We start from the raw sequence: 15,602 nt of genomic DNA, 5'->3' as shown, positions 1-15,602 counted from the left end.
AGCCTTCCTAACCTCACTCGAGTTGATTGAGGGCTTTGACCCTCCCCTTATCAATGAGCTTCTCAACTCCTCGCCTTTCAGTCCGAGCCTCTCCTTCTCAACTCCTAACCGCTCCTTTGATTTTGAGTCGAGCTGCTTCGCACCTTGAAGGTGAATATGGATTAAATAAGGGTCCGTCCGTAGGTTATGAAATAACAATTAAGCTAGCACGGACCGGTGAAAAGAATTTTCAAGCTCAGTCCTGATCCCTGAACTATTTTCAGGAGTGCATTATGAAATCACTCTCCAAATAATAAGGTTCGAAGAAAGTCGACTGTAAGGAGAGGAGAGGGTCAAAGAATGATCGGCGAAAGGACTGAATTATCATCAAAGAAGGAGTGCAAGGAAAGAAATCCATATCAAAATCAAGGGCTCCTTCGTCGAATAATAAGGGATAATTCCTTAACTTTCAGTCGCTTCTATCATTCTTCTCACCTCTCCTATATCTGAAACTACGAGTACCTTCGCACCTTTCAGTCTCGTTATTTCATAACCTCCGGACGACTCAAAACAAAAGGGATCTCAGAATTTGAGAGCGAAAGTCCTTCATTATAGCCCTTATATTTAGAAAGAACTCGACTCCAAAATCAAAGGATCAAAGAATTATCTCAGAATTTGAGAGCGAAAGTCATTATCCCTTATTAGGAGCCTGAATGAAGAAGGGCGTAGCTTATGTTCTTAAAAGGAGAGGCGCAAAGAATTTGTGGAACTCCTTATCAAAGAATTTGAGAAATCCATATTAATTAATTAGGCCTGTCCTTTTGAGTCAGAAACATTGACCTAGAAAGTCCTTCCGGATATAAAGGTTAGGACTCTGAAACGAACTGCATTCCCATGAAAATCTCCTTCAAACCTACTATTTAGTCCTATAAAAAGTACAAGAAAAGCAAGCTTCTCTCAAATTCTTTGAGCCTTTCCTTCCGCGGAGTTTTCTTTACCTCTTATGACTTTCATCTCTTCCCCGCTGTCCTTTAACCTCTTCCTCTATCGTCTTATGACTTGAATCTGATTCTTCCTCTTCCTTTCACTTCCTTTCATCCGCCAAATGAATAATTGATCTGGCTTGTTCGCTAGGCTTTCTTCCTTTTCGTTTTAGTAGGTTCCTTTAAGTAGGGTTGCTTTCAAGTTTCGTTCTTTCGCCTGAAGCTCGATCTTTCTTGTTTGATTGCTCCCGCTTCCTCACATCTGCGCTCGTCAAGCCAACTGAGCTTTTTTGTAGTTGAAAGAGCGGTTGAAGCGGACATTGAGAAATGAGAGAGGAGAAGATATATATAGATATATATACACGGTCACGCTTATCCCGGGCTGCGTGGAGGAAAAAGTGGCCTACTTGAAAGAAAGGGCGGGCACTCTCGTCTTTCAACCCCACTATACTATTCTACGTTGTGGGGCACTGTATACTTCAAGCCTCTACGATAAGCAAGTGAATGGGGCCGGTGCGTGGCGAACGGAAGGGTTCATCAAGCCATTTCTCGCCTCAACCCCCTAACATAATAATGAAAGAGGGTGGTACTTTACAAATAGGGGGTAATTTCCACCTGACTGTGATAGCCCTCTCGATACCGGTCCGTGGTAGTTTAATCTGACGGCCGATTTCCCGTCGCCTTAGCCTTTTCCCAGTGCGCGAAGCCCCAACGAGGAAGATGTTAGTGCTTTCTCATTGGGGTCAATAATCCAAATCCCTCTTTTTAAGGAATCTGAAGAAAAAAGCCTAGGGAAAAAGATAAGAAAAGGCTCAGCCTTCTCTTGCTTTCCCAACCTCTTCCTTCTAAAGGCTGCCCTCTCTCGGCTGGATCTTGGTCCAGCCTACTACGAGGATCCCGTATCCAGCAACCCAACCTAAAAAAAGGGCATAAAAAAGCCTTATCTAGGTTGGAACTATGAAGCTGACCTTATTATTCAAAGGGTAAAGGGCTTTTGAAGCTGGTGCGCAGGAGAGAAGCAAAGCAGCTCGACCAAGAAAGGGAAAAGAAAGAGGAAGCCCACGTAGCGGAACAAGAGAAAGAGTATGAAAGAGAGTTTCATGATCTCTGAATGAGATCTTTCATTCTCTCTTTAGCGAAGCTGCTCTTCTTATTTCTTGAGAGGTGCGAAGCTGCTTTACTTACAGGAGAGGAGCGCACTTCTCTTTTCCCTTTACTAGACTAGTGGGGGGGGTCCCGTGGTTCCTATACCGCCGCCTTTCCTGGTCCTTTTCTTTTAGTGCTTCGACCCGAAGCAATAGCTTAAGGCTAGTTCAGTGGATAAGATGGCTGCGCTCCAGCTCACTCAAGAATGGGACGGCAATGGTCCGCCGGCAAGCTCGTTCTGATCTTGGATGCGGTACATTGGAATCCTGAAGCACCACCACGAACGCTACCGCGCGTGAACCTGCGGTGCGGTAAGGCACCACCCAGTTGTGCCAGCAGCCAACTCCGGCGTGTCAGCTTAGTTATCCTCATCAAGCCACTTACTTAATGTCTAGCTTCCCAACAGGTAGACGGTTCCTTTTCCCCCAGATCAATGAAGAAGGGAGAAGTCAGTTGATTCGGAAGAATCACCGAAAGCGAAGCGCTATGCCGGGGCGGGGGGACGGGAGAAGAAACGGCTCCGAAGAAAGCTATTTTGGTTCCCAATGTTTCTCCACGCCCAACGAGATGCGTCAACCTCGGGATGCTTTACTCCTAACCCCACAAGGTTCCGAGACGGAGCTTAACCTGAGTCTCGGTTAAGAACGGCGATGATCTACGTTTCACACGGCACACGATTCCATGGATAGTTTCATTCGAGATCGTGATGGAGGACATAGCTTACGATCATCGGCTTTGATCATCCCACTAGGCATTTGATTAGGACATTGCACAATGATCCGAACACTTTGTCGCATCTCTTCGATACGGATACAGTAACGATCATAGCGATCTCCTCTGGTACCTACTGGTACGTCAGGATCCAATTGGTCATGAACATCGTAAGGTGCTGCTCTTCGCAAATCCCAGCATACCCCTGGTTGGGATGGGTAGGCCCACCACTTCACTTTCACTTAGGCCCGGGCCAAGTCAGTGGGGGGGACCCTGTCGGGCTCCTTCCCCCCCCCCAAAAAAAAGAAACTGTACGTGAGAGTTTCCCTTCATACAGCTCTAATCATTCTCAGATGCCCCGAGAGGCATCCTTTCCTTCTTTCTTGGGTTGGTTCACGCGCGCGCATTCAAGGATAGGCCGCAACAGCAGGGAATCACAAACAAGGGTCAGACACTTAGCTACATCCGCACGCAAAAGGAATGTGGTTCTGCTTGAGGCTTTCTTTCTTTTCATGTCTCATGCATTCAAAAAGGGAATAAGGAAAGACCTGAATGAAAGTGAAGAGCCCTCGACTCCCAGAAAGACATGAAGACGAACGTTCTTGGGAGAATTGCATTTTGATGCTAAAAAATCAATGAATAAAGGCTGGTCCTCACTGGTTGAATTTCAAAGGTCCAGGTGACTAGTCTTTTAGTGGAATCTTCAAAGTCCGGAGGACCTCTTTGATCCACTAAGTCAAAGATGGAGCGCAAGGAGGAATGAAATGACTCGAAAGGAGTCCAAGATTCAAGCTGAATCAATGAACAAGGGCTCGACTGAAAGGAGAGGCAGAATGGAACGAGTTCAAGAGGATATAAAGGTTAGGACTCTGAAAGCGAAGGACTCATTCATTCCACTCAAACGAGTCCAGAGGACCGCTCCGAAGGAGTCTGAAATCCATATGACGGAGGACGAGTCAGAAATCCATATCAAATCTTCAAGGTGCGAAGGTACTCGTAGTTTCAGATATAGGAGAGGATCAAAGGAGAAGTAAGATCAAGCCCTTGTTCATTGAGTTGAGAATTCTTCTCAACTCCCATCCCACTCCGCGGTGCGAAGCAGCTCGACTAAGAAGGAGAGGCTCGACTGAAAGGCGAGGCGCAAAGAATTTGTGGAATCCTTCAAAGGTGCGAAGCAGCTCGACTAAGAAGGAGAGGCGAAATCTAATATTTTAGTCTCAAATTCTTTTCGAATTCCACTATGAGAAGAATTTGAGCTTTTCATTCCACTCATAATTAAGCTACTGAGGCCCAAAGAATTTGTGGAGAAGAATTATCGAAAAGGAAGAAAGAAAAAAATAGGGATTGGAAAGGAAAGCCTAGGAGAAAAGGCAATTCATTCATGGACCTACTACATCCTCTCTCATTTGCGAGACACATGAATTTCTCAAGTGTGAGTCAGACTTCCAGTTTCATTCTCATTAATTCTCTCTTTCCCAAGGCAAAAGGCTGATTTCTCTTTTGACTGGGATTCTAATCACAAGCGCTGCGCCTATGGCTTCGCTTTGTTCTAGCCCCTATGCTTTCTTCTAGCTGCTGCGCCTATGGCTTTTCTCTCTCTTTCTTCTAGCTGCTGCGCCTATGGCTCTTCCTCCTATGCTTTCTTTCTGTCTCGCTTCGGCTATTTTTTGGAATGAATGAGTCACCTGGACCTTTGTTTTTCTGCGACCGACTTTTGGATAAGAATCAGGCTCGCTTCTCCGCTTTGATCTAGGAAAAAGCCCAGTCAGCCACCAACTCGGTGCAGGTCACGTGACCTACAGCTCGGCCTTCGCTTTTTGAGGCTTCCTCTACCCACATCTCTATGTGCCCGCAGCACTTCCATATGGAGAAAGATAGGCTTACCATGTTCCATCAATAGCACCTAACCTATGCCGATTTTGGCGGACCGTGCTCCACCCCGGTGAACTTATGCGGTGGAGACGTACCCAGAGGCCAGAGGCGAATCCGTTCACGGTCCGTAGGACCAAGACCATTCTCAGGTGGGTGGCCCGCCCCGCCTAGAACAGTCATCTTTGACTGGGCTTACACACATTCGCTCACTGACGCTGTCCCCCCTCAGCTTACCCTAGCCCCGGGCCTTTTGCTCTTCTAACGTCAGCTCCAAGGCTTCACACCAAGTCTTCACTGACATAATATGCATGCTTAAGTAGGGTCAGGCAGAACCCTTGTTGCCTGATGGGAACTTCCCCCATATTGCTATCAATGTCTTCATGTCGCACGACCTCTTAACATTACACCACTGAATCCCCAATCCTTTGCTTGCTGTGCAGTGACAGTACCAATATCCACTAATCGTTGTTTCCAGATACGGTTGCCGGTTGACATCTCTTCTAATTCGTCGATACGAGAAGCAAATTGTTGTGTGAAGGAATCAATATCTCGACATAAGCCAAGAGGCAGATCTTGTGCCACTCCACCTGGTCGTATGAAACTGGCATGCATCCTGGCTCCCGAGACTCTTTCATAGAATTCAAATAATTTCTCCCGCTCCTCAAAAGCCCACAGGAACGGAGTTGATGCTCCCACATCCATAGCATGAGTAGTTAAAGCAAGTGAATGATTTGAAATTCGAGTGATTTCACGGAATAAGACTCGTATATATTGAGCTCGTAATGGTACCTCGCAATTCAAAAGTCTCTCTACAGCTGAAGAATGAGCGTGTTCTTGGGCCATCGTAGAAACATAGATAGGGTCGACGACGGAACGAAGAACTCACTTTCCTACAGCTTTTTCGTACACGTTCACTTGCATCACATACACAAGTGCTCTCTGAACCGTGCAATAAGGTCACCCATAACACGGCTCTCCCACTTAAGTTACCCCAGGCCATGCTATTCAATGAGATTGGAAAAATCAATGGCAGCGTAACGTAACAAAAGGTATTTCAAGCTGGTCGCCTTTGGAAGCCTGAGCCGGTAAGCAAAGCGTCATCGATAGTCGTCCGAAGGACTTGTTTATATCCATATTAGCTTTCTTTGAACCTTGTTCGCAAATTCTTTGCTCCTTCCCTTTCTTTTGTTGTTGGACTGATATATGGAATATGATCCTTCCTTCTTTAGGCTTTCTCTTTCCGACTACTTCTAAAAGAAGGCACCCAATAAAGAAGAAAAAGGTCTTGTCATCGAGATCGACCTCTTTCCCGAGGCATTGGAAATCCAGACCGGCTCAGAGAATGGCGCTATTTAGCCCTTCGTTTCGCCAACAAAGAAGTCATCATCTTTCCTTCTTTGCCGAGCCGCCTCTCTTCGCCATTCGAAGTACTACCTCTGCCTCGCAATATTCTTTGCGCCTCCTTTGAAATTCAATAAAGAAAAAAGAAATAGCACTGAGTCTGTGATTTTGCCGGCCGGCCCCGGGGGAGTTTACTCGACCCATTCTCCAGTCTCCCGCACAGAAAAAGTCAGTGTGCGACTCCGTATGAGGACCTCTTTCCCTTCTGCCCACTCTCCGTTCACACGGTTCTCAAAGCAGAGGAGGAAGGGTGGGCTGCAGGTACCACGAGCCCTCTGTCCCACACATCTATCCAGAAGCAAGTGTAGTTCACCGGTTCCACCGAATGCTCCTATCTCTCGGCAAAGATCGTGTGAGTGTGCAGTTATGCTTCGGATGCTTCGCCATAGAATAGATCAACCCAGTTCCCCTTCTTTTCCGGTGCACTCGCTTTATATCTCCGACACACAAGGAAGGACGCGGTGGGAAGAAAGCAGCCCTAGCCTCTGTCCGGCCGATCATTCCGCTGGCATCTTGCATTCACGCCTCCGTTTGACTGCCGCTCGGGGATGTAGTTGTAGATACGTTAGTCTTAGTGGGTCGTTGGCTCCACCTCTTATCTCCTTCTACGACATGCTGTTGTCGTCGCCATATGGAATATGTAACTTAGTCATCTCTGCCTCGCTGCGGGTCAGCACCTCCGAAAGAAAGGGAGGACTTCATTCAGTGACTCCGCGATCGCCCTCTGAACGATCAGAATAAGGTAAAGCTTGAAGATAAGTTTTGTACTCTATTAATTTCTCAGTCCCTCTAGTCGGGTGGGCGCCGGTCTTTCGACCAGATCCCCCTAAAAACCGTACGTGCGGGTCTCCCCGCATGCGGCTCACGCCATTCGAGGTGGCCCAGCCCAGCATGAATTCGCAAATCAATCCTGTAGTTCAATATTGAGACTGCTTGACCTCGGAAGCTAATTCGCGTGTAGGCAGCGCTCTCTCTCGTACCCTTGAAAAGAGATCTATTCATTGAATGGACTTTCTGATCTTTTGTCTATAGGAAAGATGTAATTGAGCTCGACCGATAGGGTATTCTCACCTCTTTTTCCAAGAATTGATGCACTTCCATAAAGATCTTTCGACCAGACGGAACCTTGAATGAGGCCTTTGAAAATAGGGGAAAAGCCTTCCATTTCCGTCAAATGACCCGGCCTCCCCTGGCTCTTCCACCGTCCGGGCTCCCTTTCCCGCCTATGCTATGCTCCCCCCCGGCGCAGGCCTACCACGCTTCGCGCCTGCGGCGTTTTCGCCAGACGGTCTTTGCCAGTAGTGCCATCCTCCCCGCTGGCTGTATGGGCAGGTTGCCCCTCGCTGCTGCCTGATCTTAGGCTATGGATTATAGGAAGGAACAAATGTAGTTGAATGAGACAGCAGGCGGGTTACACGTTCCACTGTGCCGAGATGTGAGGTGCAGGTGGTGATGATCACCCCGGGGTATGCGCGGGAGCCCTTGACAGGCACTCCAGGACCCGCCAACGCTCATTCAAACCCTAGGCTTTTTTCTTGGAGGTCCTCCATTCATCCGACCAGAGGTGTGGATAACGAGGCCACCTTCACAACCTTCTCCCTTCTGTCCCTATGTTGTAGTAAGGTAGGGCGGTTCGCTTGAGTAGAAAAACCGCCCCTTAGCCCGGTGCTCATGACGCGCTACGGAACCTCCACCGTGTCGGGGGACCAAGCAGGGCATAGCTAGCGGCATAGGAGCCGACTCGGCGTCAGCGGCTTCGTGCCGCACTGGAGTAATCCAATATGGGGTTCCGCACGTTCCACCACTTCTCCGTTCATTTCCAATACTGATCGTGAAACACCATGAGCAGCAGGATGTTGAGGTCCGGAATTCGAAGTGAAATTTTTGATTTGCCTGTTCCTAGTCGTCATGGGAAAGAAAGGAAGAAAGAAGAAAGAGATTATTCCCTCTGAGCTTGTCCAGTACTACCAGTACATAAAATGCATCTCCTTCGCCCGCGCGCGATAGCTCTACCAGGCGTGGCGCTGGCGTGCAAGCGAAGCGCTATTGGCGGCAATAAATAGCTCACTGAGCTGATTCCCTACCTCTGAAAGCGGAAGGAAGGCAGTGCCCTCTCTTCTGATTTTATGGATTGGTCTCTCAAATTCTTTGAGCCTTTGGTCTCGCATATTCTAACCTCTCTTGTTCCAGAGAAAAGGATCATGGCGCCCCAGAACCGTGACATCCAGCAGCAGCATCTCCTTGCATGCGAGAGACAACTATGCCAGCCCTTATTCTCGGCTCCGTTATGAAAGAAAGCGGCAGACTCCCTAATGAGGGATTTGAGGAGACCGGTCCGTGGTAGTTTCATTCCGAAAGCCTATCCTCCACCCATCCGCAGAGGGGTTCAGTATCCTAGCAGATATTTCCAGATCGCGAGACTGGAAGAGATTTCTGCCATTTCCGGAAAGTGAACGGACAGCCGCCCTTCCCTATCTTTTGATGTCACAATGTTCCCGAACTTGCTAAAGAAGAAAAGTGTGAATGGCACTTCGAAGTGCTTCACGGGTCGGCGTGGGGATGGTGTCTAGCCAAAAGATGAATATGGTAGAATGAACAAGTCCTTCGCAAATTCTTTGGTCCTAACTCATATTGCATTGAGCCTCTCCTGACAGTCGAGCCGCTTTCGCTCGTCTTGACCCGTCCGAAGGCTCAAAGAATGATCGACGAGACTCCCACGGGGCGGTTCGAAGAAAGTCGACTAAGAAGGAGTCAATGATGATAATCAGGGTTGAATCAGGGGTTAGGAAGGAGAGGTTCAAAGAATTTTCAAGCTCATTCCTTATTTATGTTCAGGAGCGAAGGTACTCGTAGTTTTCAATATAGGAGAGGAGCGAAGCCACTCGACTGAGGTTAGGAAGGTTCAGAGCGAAGGTACTCGACTGATAAGGAGAGGAGCGAAGGTACTCGACTGATAAGGAGAGGAGCGAAGGTACTCGACTGATAAGGTTCAGAGCGAAGGTACTCGACTGATAAGGAGAGGAGCGAAGGTACTCGACTGATAAGGAGAGGAGCCCTTTCCCTTTATATTAGAAATAACTCGACTAATTAAACTACCACGGACCGGTGAGAAGAATGAGAGAAGCGACTGAAAGTTAAGGAATTCTCCCTTCTTTCTCGCCCTTCAAAGACGAAATAACTCGACTCCAAATGATAAGGATCAAAGACTGATCTCAGAATTTTCAAGCTCATTCCTTATTCTTCAAAAAAAAAGGAGTGCAACTTGTTTATATCCATATTCATCTGTCCGAAGGACTCTCAAATTCTTTGAGCCTGACGCTAGGAGCAAAGAATTTGCGAAAAGGGTCAAAGCCCTCAAGAAAAAAGGATCAAAGAATTATCGAAGGCAATTATATTATAAGGCGCAAAGAATTTGCGTAGTAGAAGGAGCAAAGAATTTGCGAACCTGAAAGGAGAGGTGAAAGGCTCATTGAACTCGACTGAGGTTAGGAAGGCGGAGTAGGAGATTGATTCTTTGCTCCTTAACAGGAGTGCAAAAAGGTGAAAAGAATTTGAATGAAAGAGGAGGCTCGACTGAAAGGAGTCCAAGATTCAAGCTTCATCAATGAATAAAGAGAAGCTCCTTAACAGGAGTGCAAGGCAGTCGGCTGAATGAATATGAGTTCCTCATTCCACTATCAAAATCATTCATTCCACTCAAAAAAGTCCTGAGGACGGACTCATTCATTCCACTATCAGAATCTGAGGATAGGCTTGATTTTCAGAATGTAGATGTATCAAAGATGGAACTAGAAGAATTTGAGAAGCGGAGGCTCAAAGCCTACCTCTTACGCTGAAAAAAGTGGTTAACCATCTCTTTGAAATCCATCCATCTCGTCGAGACGAAAAAGGTGTCTCAACTACAGCCAACTCCCCTCTTTCCCTATCTCAAAACTCACCCTACAACATGGATGATAGAAATGCTAACCAAACACACACACACCCTTATACACTAATCAAGGCTCAAAGAATATTGAGGCGAGACCCATCAAAATGCAAAATCTCTTTCGCAAATTCGCAAATTCTTTGCGCCTTTGTTCATTGATTCAGCTTGAATCTTGGACTCCTTTCAGACTAATTAAGCTACTCCGCTCCATGAATATGGATCAAAACAAGTCCTTCGGACTAATTAAGCTACGTAGAACCAAAAAGGTCCAGATTCCTCTCTCCTTTCAGTCGAGCCTGTGGATCAAATCAGTGGAATGAACAAGTCCTTCGCATCTAGACCTCTTATAATTCTACGGGGTCCGACTATCCACTGACTTCGCTAGGCCCTTGTGAATTGAGGACTGAGAGTTTCCTCCTCATTCTCCCACGGAGAAAATGAGAAAAGAGCTTTCAGAGAAGACAAGAGATCAATGAACAAGGGAAGAATGAGACAGGACAGAAGCCAGAAAGAGAAGAGAAAGCCTCCCAACAACATCGATCAGTCTGAGAGGAAGAAAAGGAATAAAGAAAGAGCTCAAAAAAAAGGAGGCTAGAAGGGAAGAGAAAGCCCACTACGCTAGGCTTTATCGGTATAGGTTTGGAAGGTTTCAGAAGAGGAAGGTGAAAGAAGAAGACAATGAAACTCAATGAACAAGGGCTTGATCTTATGAGGCCTTCTACGGACTCCCAGAAAGATCAAGCCTATGAAAGGAAAGCCACTAAAAACCTACGCCCGGAGTCAAGGTTATGGAATAGCGAGACCGCTCCGTTAGGATCAAAGAGGTCTGGAGGACCCGTCCGGAGGATAGGCTTGATTTTCACAATGTAGATGTATCAAAGATGGAAGAGGTCCGAAGTGGAATATTCATATGTCCTTATCAATGAGACCACAGGTGAATATGGATTTCAGACTCCTAAAAAATCAGAGGTTCATATTCCATTTCATGACTCCTTCTACGGGAGGCGCGAAGCGAAGCGACTCTGAATTCGAGAATTCTTCTCAAATTCCACTAACCCCTCCGTTAGGAGTATTAAGACCGGAGGACCCATTTGATCCCGCAAAGTCTTTGACTTTATTCTCAATGAGACCACTAACTAGGTTAAGTGAAATATTGAAGGAGATAGAGAGGAAGAAGCTAATATAAGGATAGGAGTGTGAAGGAGCGCAATCAATGAACAAGGCTCCGTAAGGAGTTGCGACGTGCTTTTCAATCAAAAAGAGAAGAAAGAAGAAGGAAGAAGATAGAGAGAAGAAAGATCTTTTTTTCTGAAAGAGAAAAGAGAAGAGAAAAAGAAAGAGAAGTTCATATTAGTTCCATGAATGAGTCACCTGGACCTTTGTTTTTGGAGTCTGATCTTTTCTTCTTATTTCGCGGGATGTTCAATTCTTCTCTCTTTCCTAATGGATCACAAACAAAAGGAATCAATCTTTCTCTTTTCATATCTTTCTTTTTTTTTTGGAGTGAATTGGTTTTCTTTGGTTTGTTCTTTCTTCTCTTCATCGGGGAATGTCTCCATCAAGGTGCGCCGCTCTTCTCTCTTTCATTCGAACTGAGATAGTCAGCCGTAGAGTGAAATCGGATCGATCACTCTTTTCTCTTTCATCTCTTTTTTCCGTACTACCAGAATCAAGGCCCCTTGTTCATTGAGGCGGTGCGAAGGCAAGGCTCAAAGAAAGATGAATATGGTTTTTCGCAAATTCTTTGCTCCTAGCTACGGGGTCAAGACGACCTCCTCCGGAGTATATAGCTCGTGAATATGTCCTTATCAACTCAACTCCTACTCCGCCTCTATCTGACTTAGTCGAGCTGCTTCGCACCTGTGAAGTCGCTTCTCAAACCTTTGAGTGTGGAATTCGAAAAGAATTTTCTCATTCTTTGAGCCTTAACAGATGAATATGGATTTCTGACTCGTCCGGAGGTTCATATTCCATTGACTGAGTTCCACTCCTTTGAATTTGAAGAATAAGGAAGTCTTTATTCAATGAGCTGAGATAATTCTTTGATCCTTACAGATGAATATGGATTTCTGACTCGTCCGGAGGCGGTATATTGTTCTGATAATCGTCGGGCTCCTTCACATAATAAGGAATAAGGACTTTCGCTTTCAAGTCCTAACCTTTGTATCCTTTGATTTGGAGTCGTCCGGAGGTTATGAAATAACGAGAAAAAAAACAAAGAAATTCATGAATTGAGAATGAAACCTATGAATTTTTGTAATCAACGACCTTGTAATCCTTAGCGAAAATTCAGAAAATGCTAGGTTTTGGGCCTATAAAGTAGCAAGAAAGAAAGTCAAATGCCTGATTTTTTTATCTATTTTCGTTAAATAGAAAGATGAGAAAAAGTCAGATTTAGAAGGAAAAAAGACGGGAAAACGCAATGAAAGAATCAAGCCTATCAAAGAAATGAACATTGTTTGATTATAGTTCTAGTTTCTGGTCCGGATAAAGAGAGGATCAAGAAATGTTTTTCACTCAATTATCGTTATATATCAAGATTCGAAAAAGTCAGATTTAGAAGGAAAAAAGTAGTTTAATTAATTGCAATTCAAGAATCAAGCCTAGGACAGGTAAAAGAAATGAACATAGTTTGATTATGGTTTGTGGTCCGTAGGTTAATATGGATAGTCCTCCGGATAAATCCTCCGGACAGGGATCTTCTTTGAATAAGGACGGATCATGAATTCCACTCAAAATTCCTCTGGTCTCGTCTATGAATATTAATGGTTCTGACTTGCACTCCTCTCCTTCTTAGTCTCGGTCCTCTCCCCCTATCGTCGGCGAGCCGCTTTCGCTCTGAACCTTCGTAGCTTGATTCTGCTTCGCTCTGAACCTTCGTAGCTTGATTCTGCTTCGCTCTGAACCTATATTTTTTTCTACGAGTACCTTCGCTCTGAACCTTCCTAACCTCAGTCGAGCCGCTTTCGCTCCTGTCCTTCGTAGCTTGATTCTGCTTCGCTCCTGCACAGTCCTTTCGCTTCGCGCCGGAGGACAGGTGAATATGGAATGAAGCTAGTCCGGACCCTTATTTATTCTGGACCCCTCGCAAATTCTTTGCGCCTTGTTCTCTCCTTTCAGTCGAGCCCTCAGTCCTCTTCAATCTACCATATGAACTTTGATTGCATTTCTGAACTTCATCCACTAGGCTTTCTTGTTGCGGGACTGTCAACTCCTTCTCAACTCCTACGGAGCCTTGTTCTCTCCTTTCAGTCGAGCCTTCCCTTTCTTTTGTTGCGGGACTAATTTGAGATTGATCTGATCTGAGATTCATTTCATTATTATGCTTCCTTTATCTGAAATTCACTTTCTTGTTCTTGGACTGATTATAATGGAACTCACTATCTTCTTATGGGACTGATTATGTTAAGCAATTCATTCATGGTCCTAGGCTTAATGAACCTACTATTTAGAGGAAAGTGAATATGGAAGAAGACTACTCCGGAGGAGCCGTCGGACTAAGCTTTTTCCATGAAATTCAGTACCAAAATAGCTCTTTCTTCCACTTTTCTTATATCACTCTTTTTTTTGTCTTTTTTGACTCCCTAAAAAGCAAAAAAAGCTCTTTGCATAGGCCTGACTAAACTGGCATTTTCTTCCAACTCCCCTACCGCTCCGTGGGAAGGAAGAAAGAGAGAATATTCGATTTTGATGGTTGGGCAGGAAAAGTACGATTGGATTTTGTCGGGACTGACGGGGCTCGAACCCGCAGCTTCCGCCTTGACAGGGCGGTGCTCTGACCAATTGAACTACAATCCCAAGGTGTACAGCATAGGAAGAAAGAGCTGAGTTTCCTTGCCTCATCAAAGGCTGATGGATTTACTTATCTCAATCCCATTTGACTTTTTAGCGCTCCTTATCAACTCAAATTCTTTGAGCCTCTTTCACTGAAAAAGCATAAGGCAGACCGAGCACAAAGAGTTTCATCAAAGCGCGCAAATTCTTTGCGCCTCTGAAACCAATATGGAAGTTTCTTTGTTCGTTGAGGACCTTTGTTTTTGACTTTATTCATTGATCTGAAACTACGAGCACCTAGCTAGGAGCAAAGAATTTGCGAGAGCCTTGTTCATTGATTTCTTTGTCTCTTCGCTTCGCCTCTCTCGCACTCCTCTTCAGTCGATCTTCTACGAACCCTACGGCTCCTACTACGATTCCTTGCCCTAGGTGCCTTCCCGCTCCTTTATCGTCTGATTTGAGGCTAAAGCTTTCGGTTAGTAGGTTTCCTTGCCTTTGGTTTGCGCTCCGTCCGAAGGACTCCTTTTCCTCTGATTTTCTTCGCCACAAATTCTTTGCGCCTCTCCTATATCTGAAACTACGAGTACCTTCGCACCTTAATTTCTCTACGAGCCCCCGGTCTGCAGTCGCTTGGCTTCGCGCCTTACCTACGGTGCCTTGCCTTTGTCGGCGTAAAAGTGCTTTCTTTCTTCTTTTCTTTGTCTTTGTCGGCGAGGGGATCGGATTTCTTCCTTTCTTCTTCTTCTCGGACCGCGGGTCGATCCCCCCTATCTTTTATGGCGGGTGGGTCTGAAAGTCAACGTAATTCGAGTTTGTTCAAGACCGTTGCTTCCCCGTTGTTAATAAGTATGATCCATAAGCTCGTAGCAATCAGTCTGTGACCGGTCCGAAGGACTTGTTTAAAGATATGAACTTCTTCTTCTCTTTCATTCCTTATTCATTCTCCAAGGCAAATATGCTTCTTTCTCTAATTCAAAGTCTTTGATTTGCCCCATCTTGAATTTCCATTCTGATCTTGGGAATGAATTCGGTAAGGAAGGAAGTACGATTAGCGGAAGCGGAAAAGGGGCCTAGAAGCGCAACAAAGGGATCGGGGCCCAAAATTCACGTCCTTGGTTTTCAGGCTTTCTGATCGATCTACAGAAGGAGTTGAAGCACGTAAACGAGGCAGACCCGAGCCTAAGACGACCTAGTTGCATTCATCCGTAGGGGAGGAAGTAGGTTAGTTGTCCTAATTCCTGAAAATCGAAAAAGACACGATTCCATAGGTTTTGGCTATATTAGCCGACTTGTTTATCCATGAAAAATGCCATTCAAATTCTCATTATTGAGAAATGATCTTTCTAGTGAAAAGAGTCCAAATCTAGGTTCAAACTTTCATCCAGACAGAGCGCTCAAAGGTGGAAAATACCTGTCCTTTTGACTTGTTTTTATCCATATTCACTTGCCCGACAACGAGTCAAATCCCAATCGGTGTGAACGACTGCCATAGAGGCGCTTGGGTCAGAACTGAAAAGCCTAGCTATTCCTGTTTTAGTAGGTGGTCCGAAGACTGAGATCTTGCGGCAGGTAGGCATTGAAGTTAGAGTCAGAAAGGGGCGAAGCGAGCTATTGAGAAATCACTCTATTTTTTCATATCCTCTATCTAGAAGAACTCTATTCTCATAAAGTATAATCAATCTAGGGGAAGGGTCTCATTCATCTTCTTACGTACATAGGGGAAAGATCTAACCTTGATTCTGCGGGGAGAGAGCTGTCTTCAAGGCGGGGGGAAGCGAGTATTCTCATCATCAATCGGAATGAGAGTCAGC

The 15,602-nt window shown here is 45.6% G+C and overlaps 1 protein-coding gene and 1 long non-coding RNA gene across 2 annotated transcripts; one reads left to right on the top strand and one right to left on the bottom strand.

Moving 5' to 3' along the window:
• Positions 1–1,061: 1,061 nt before the first annotated feature.
• LOC127146706 (NADH dehydrogenase [ubiquinone] iron-sulfur protein 2-like) lies at positions 1,062–6,874 on the bottom strand. Its single transcript, XM_051080794.1, has one exon. The coding sequence runs from the start codon at positions 5,532–5,534 to the stop codon at positions 5,070–5,072; it is 465 nt and encodes a 154-aa protein (XP_050936751.1). The 5' UTR covers positions 5,535–6,874; the 3' UTR covers positions 1,062–5,069.
• Positions 6,875–8,691: 1,817 nt separating this feature from the next.
• Positions 8,692–15,227, top strand: LOC127146707 (uncharacterized). Its single transcript, XR_007818101.1, has 2 exons — positions 8,692–9,079; positions 9,138–15,227. It is a non-coding gene; the product is annotated as an uncharacterized LOC127146707 (long non-coding RNA).
• The last annotated feature ends 375 nt before the right edge of the window (positions 15,228–15,602 follow it).

Source organism: Cucumis melo, unplaced genomic scaffold (genome assembly GCF_025177605.1).
Source record: "Cucumis melo cultivar AY unplaced genomic scaffold, USDA_Cmelo_AY_1.0 utg000923l, whole genome shotgun sequence".
NCBI classification, from domain to species: Eukaryota; Viridiplantae; Streptophyta; class Magnoliopsida; order Cucurbitales; family Cucurbitaceae; genus Cucumis; species Cucumis melo.
Note: the sequence above shows the minus strand (reverse complement) of the source record. Positions and strands in the feature narration are given on the sequence as shown.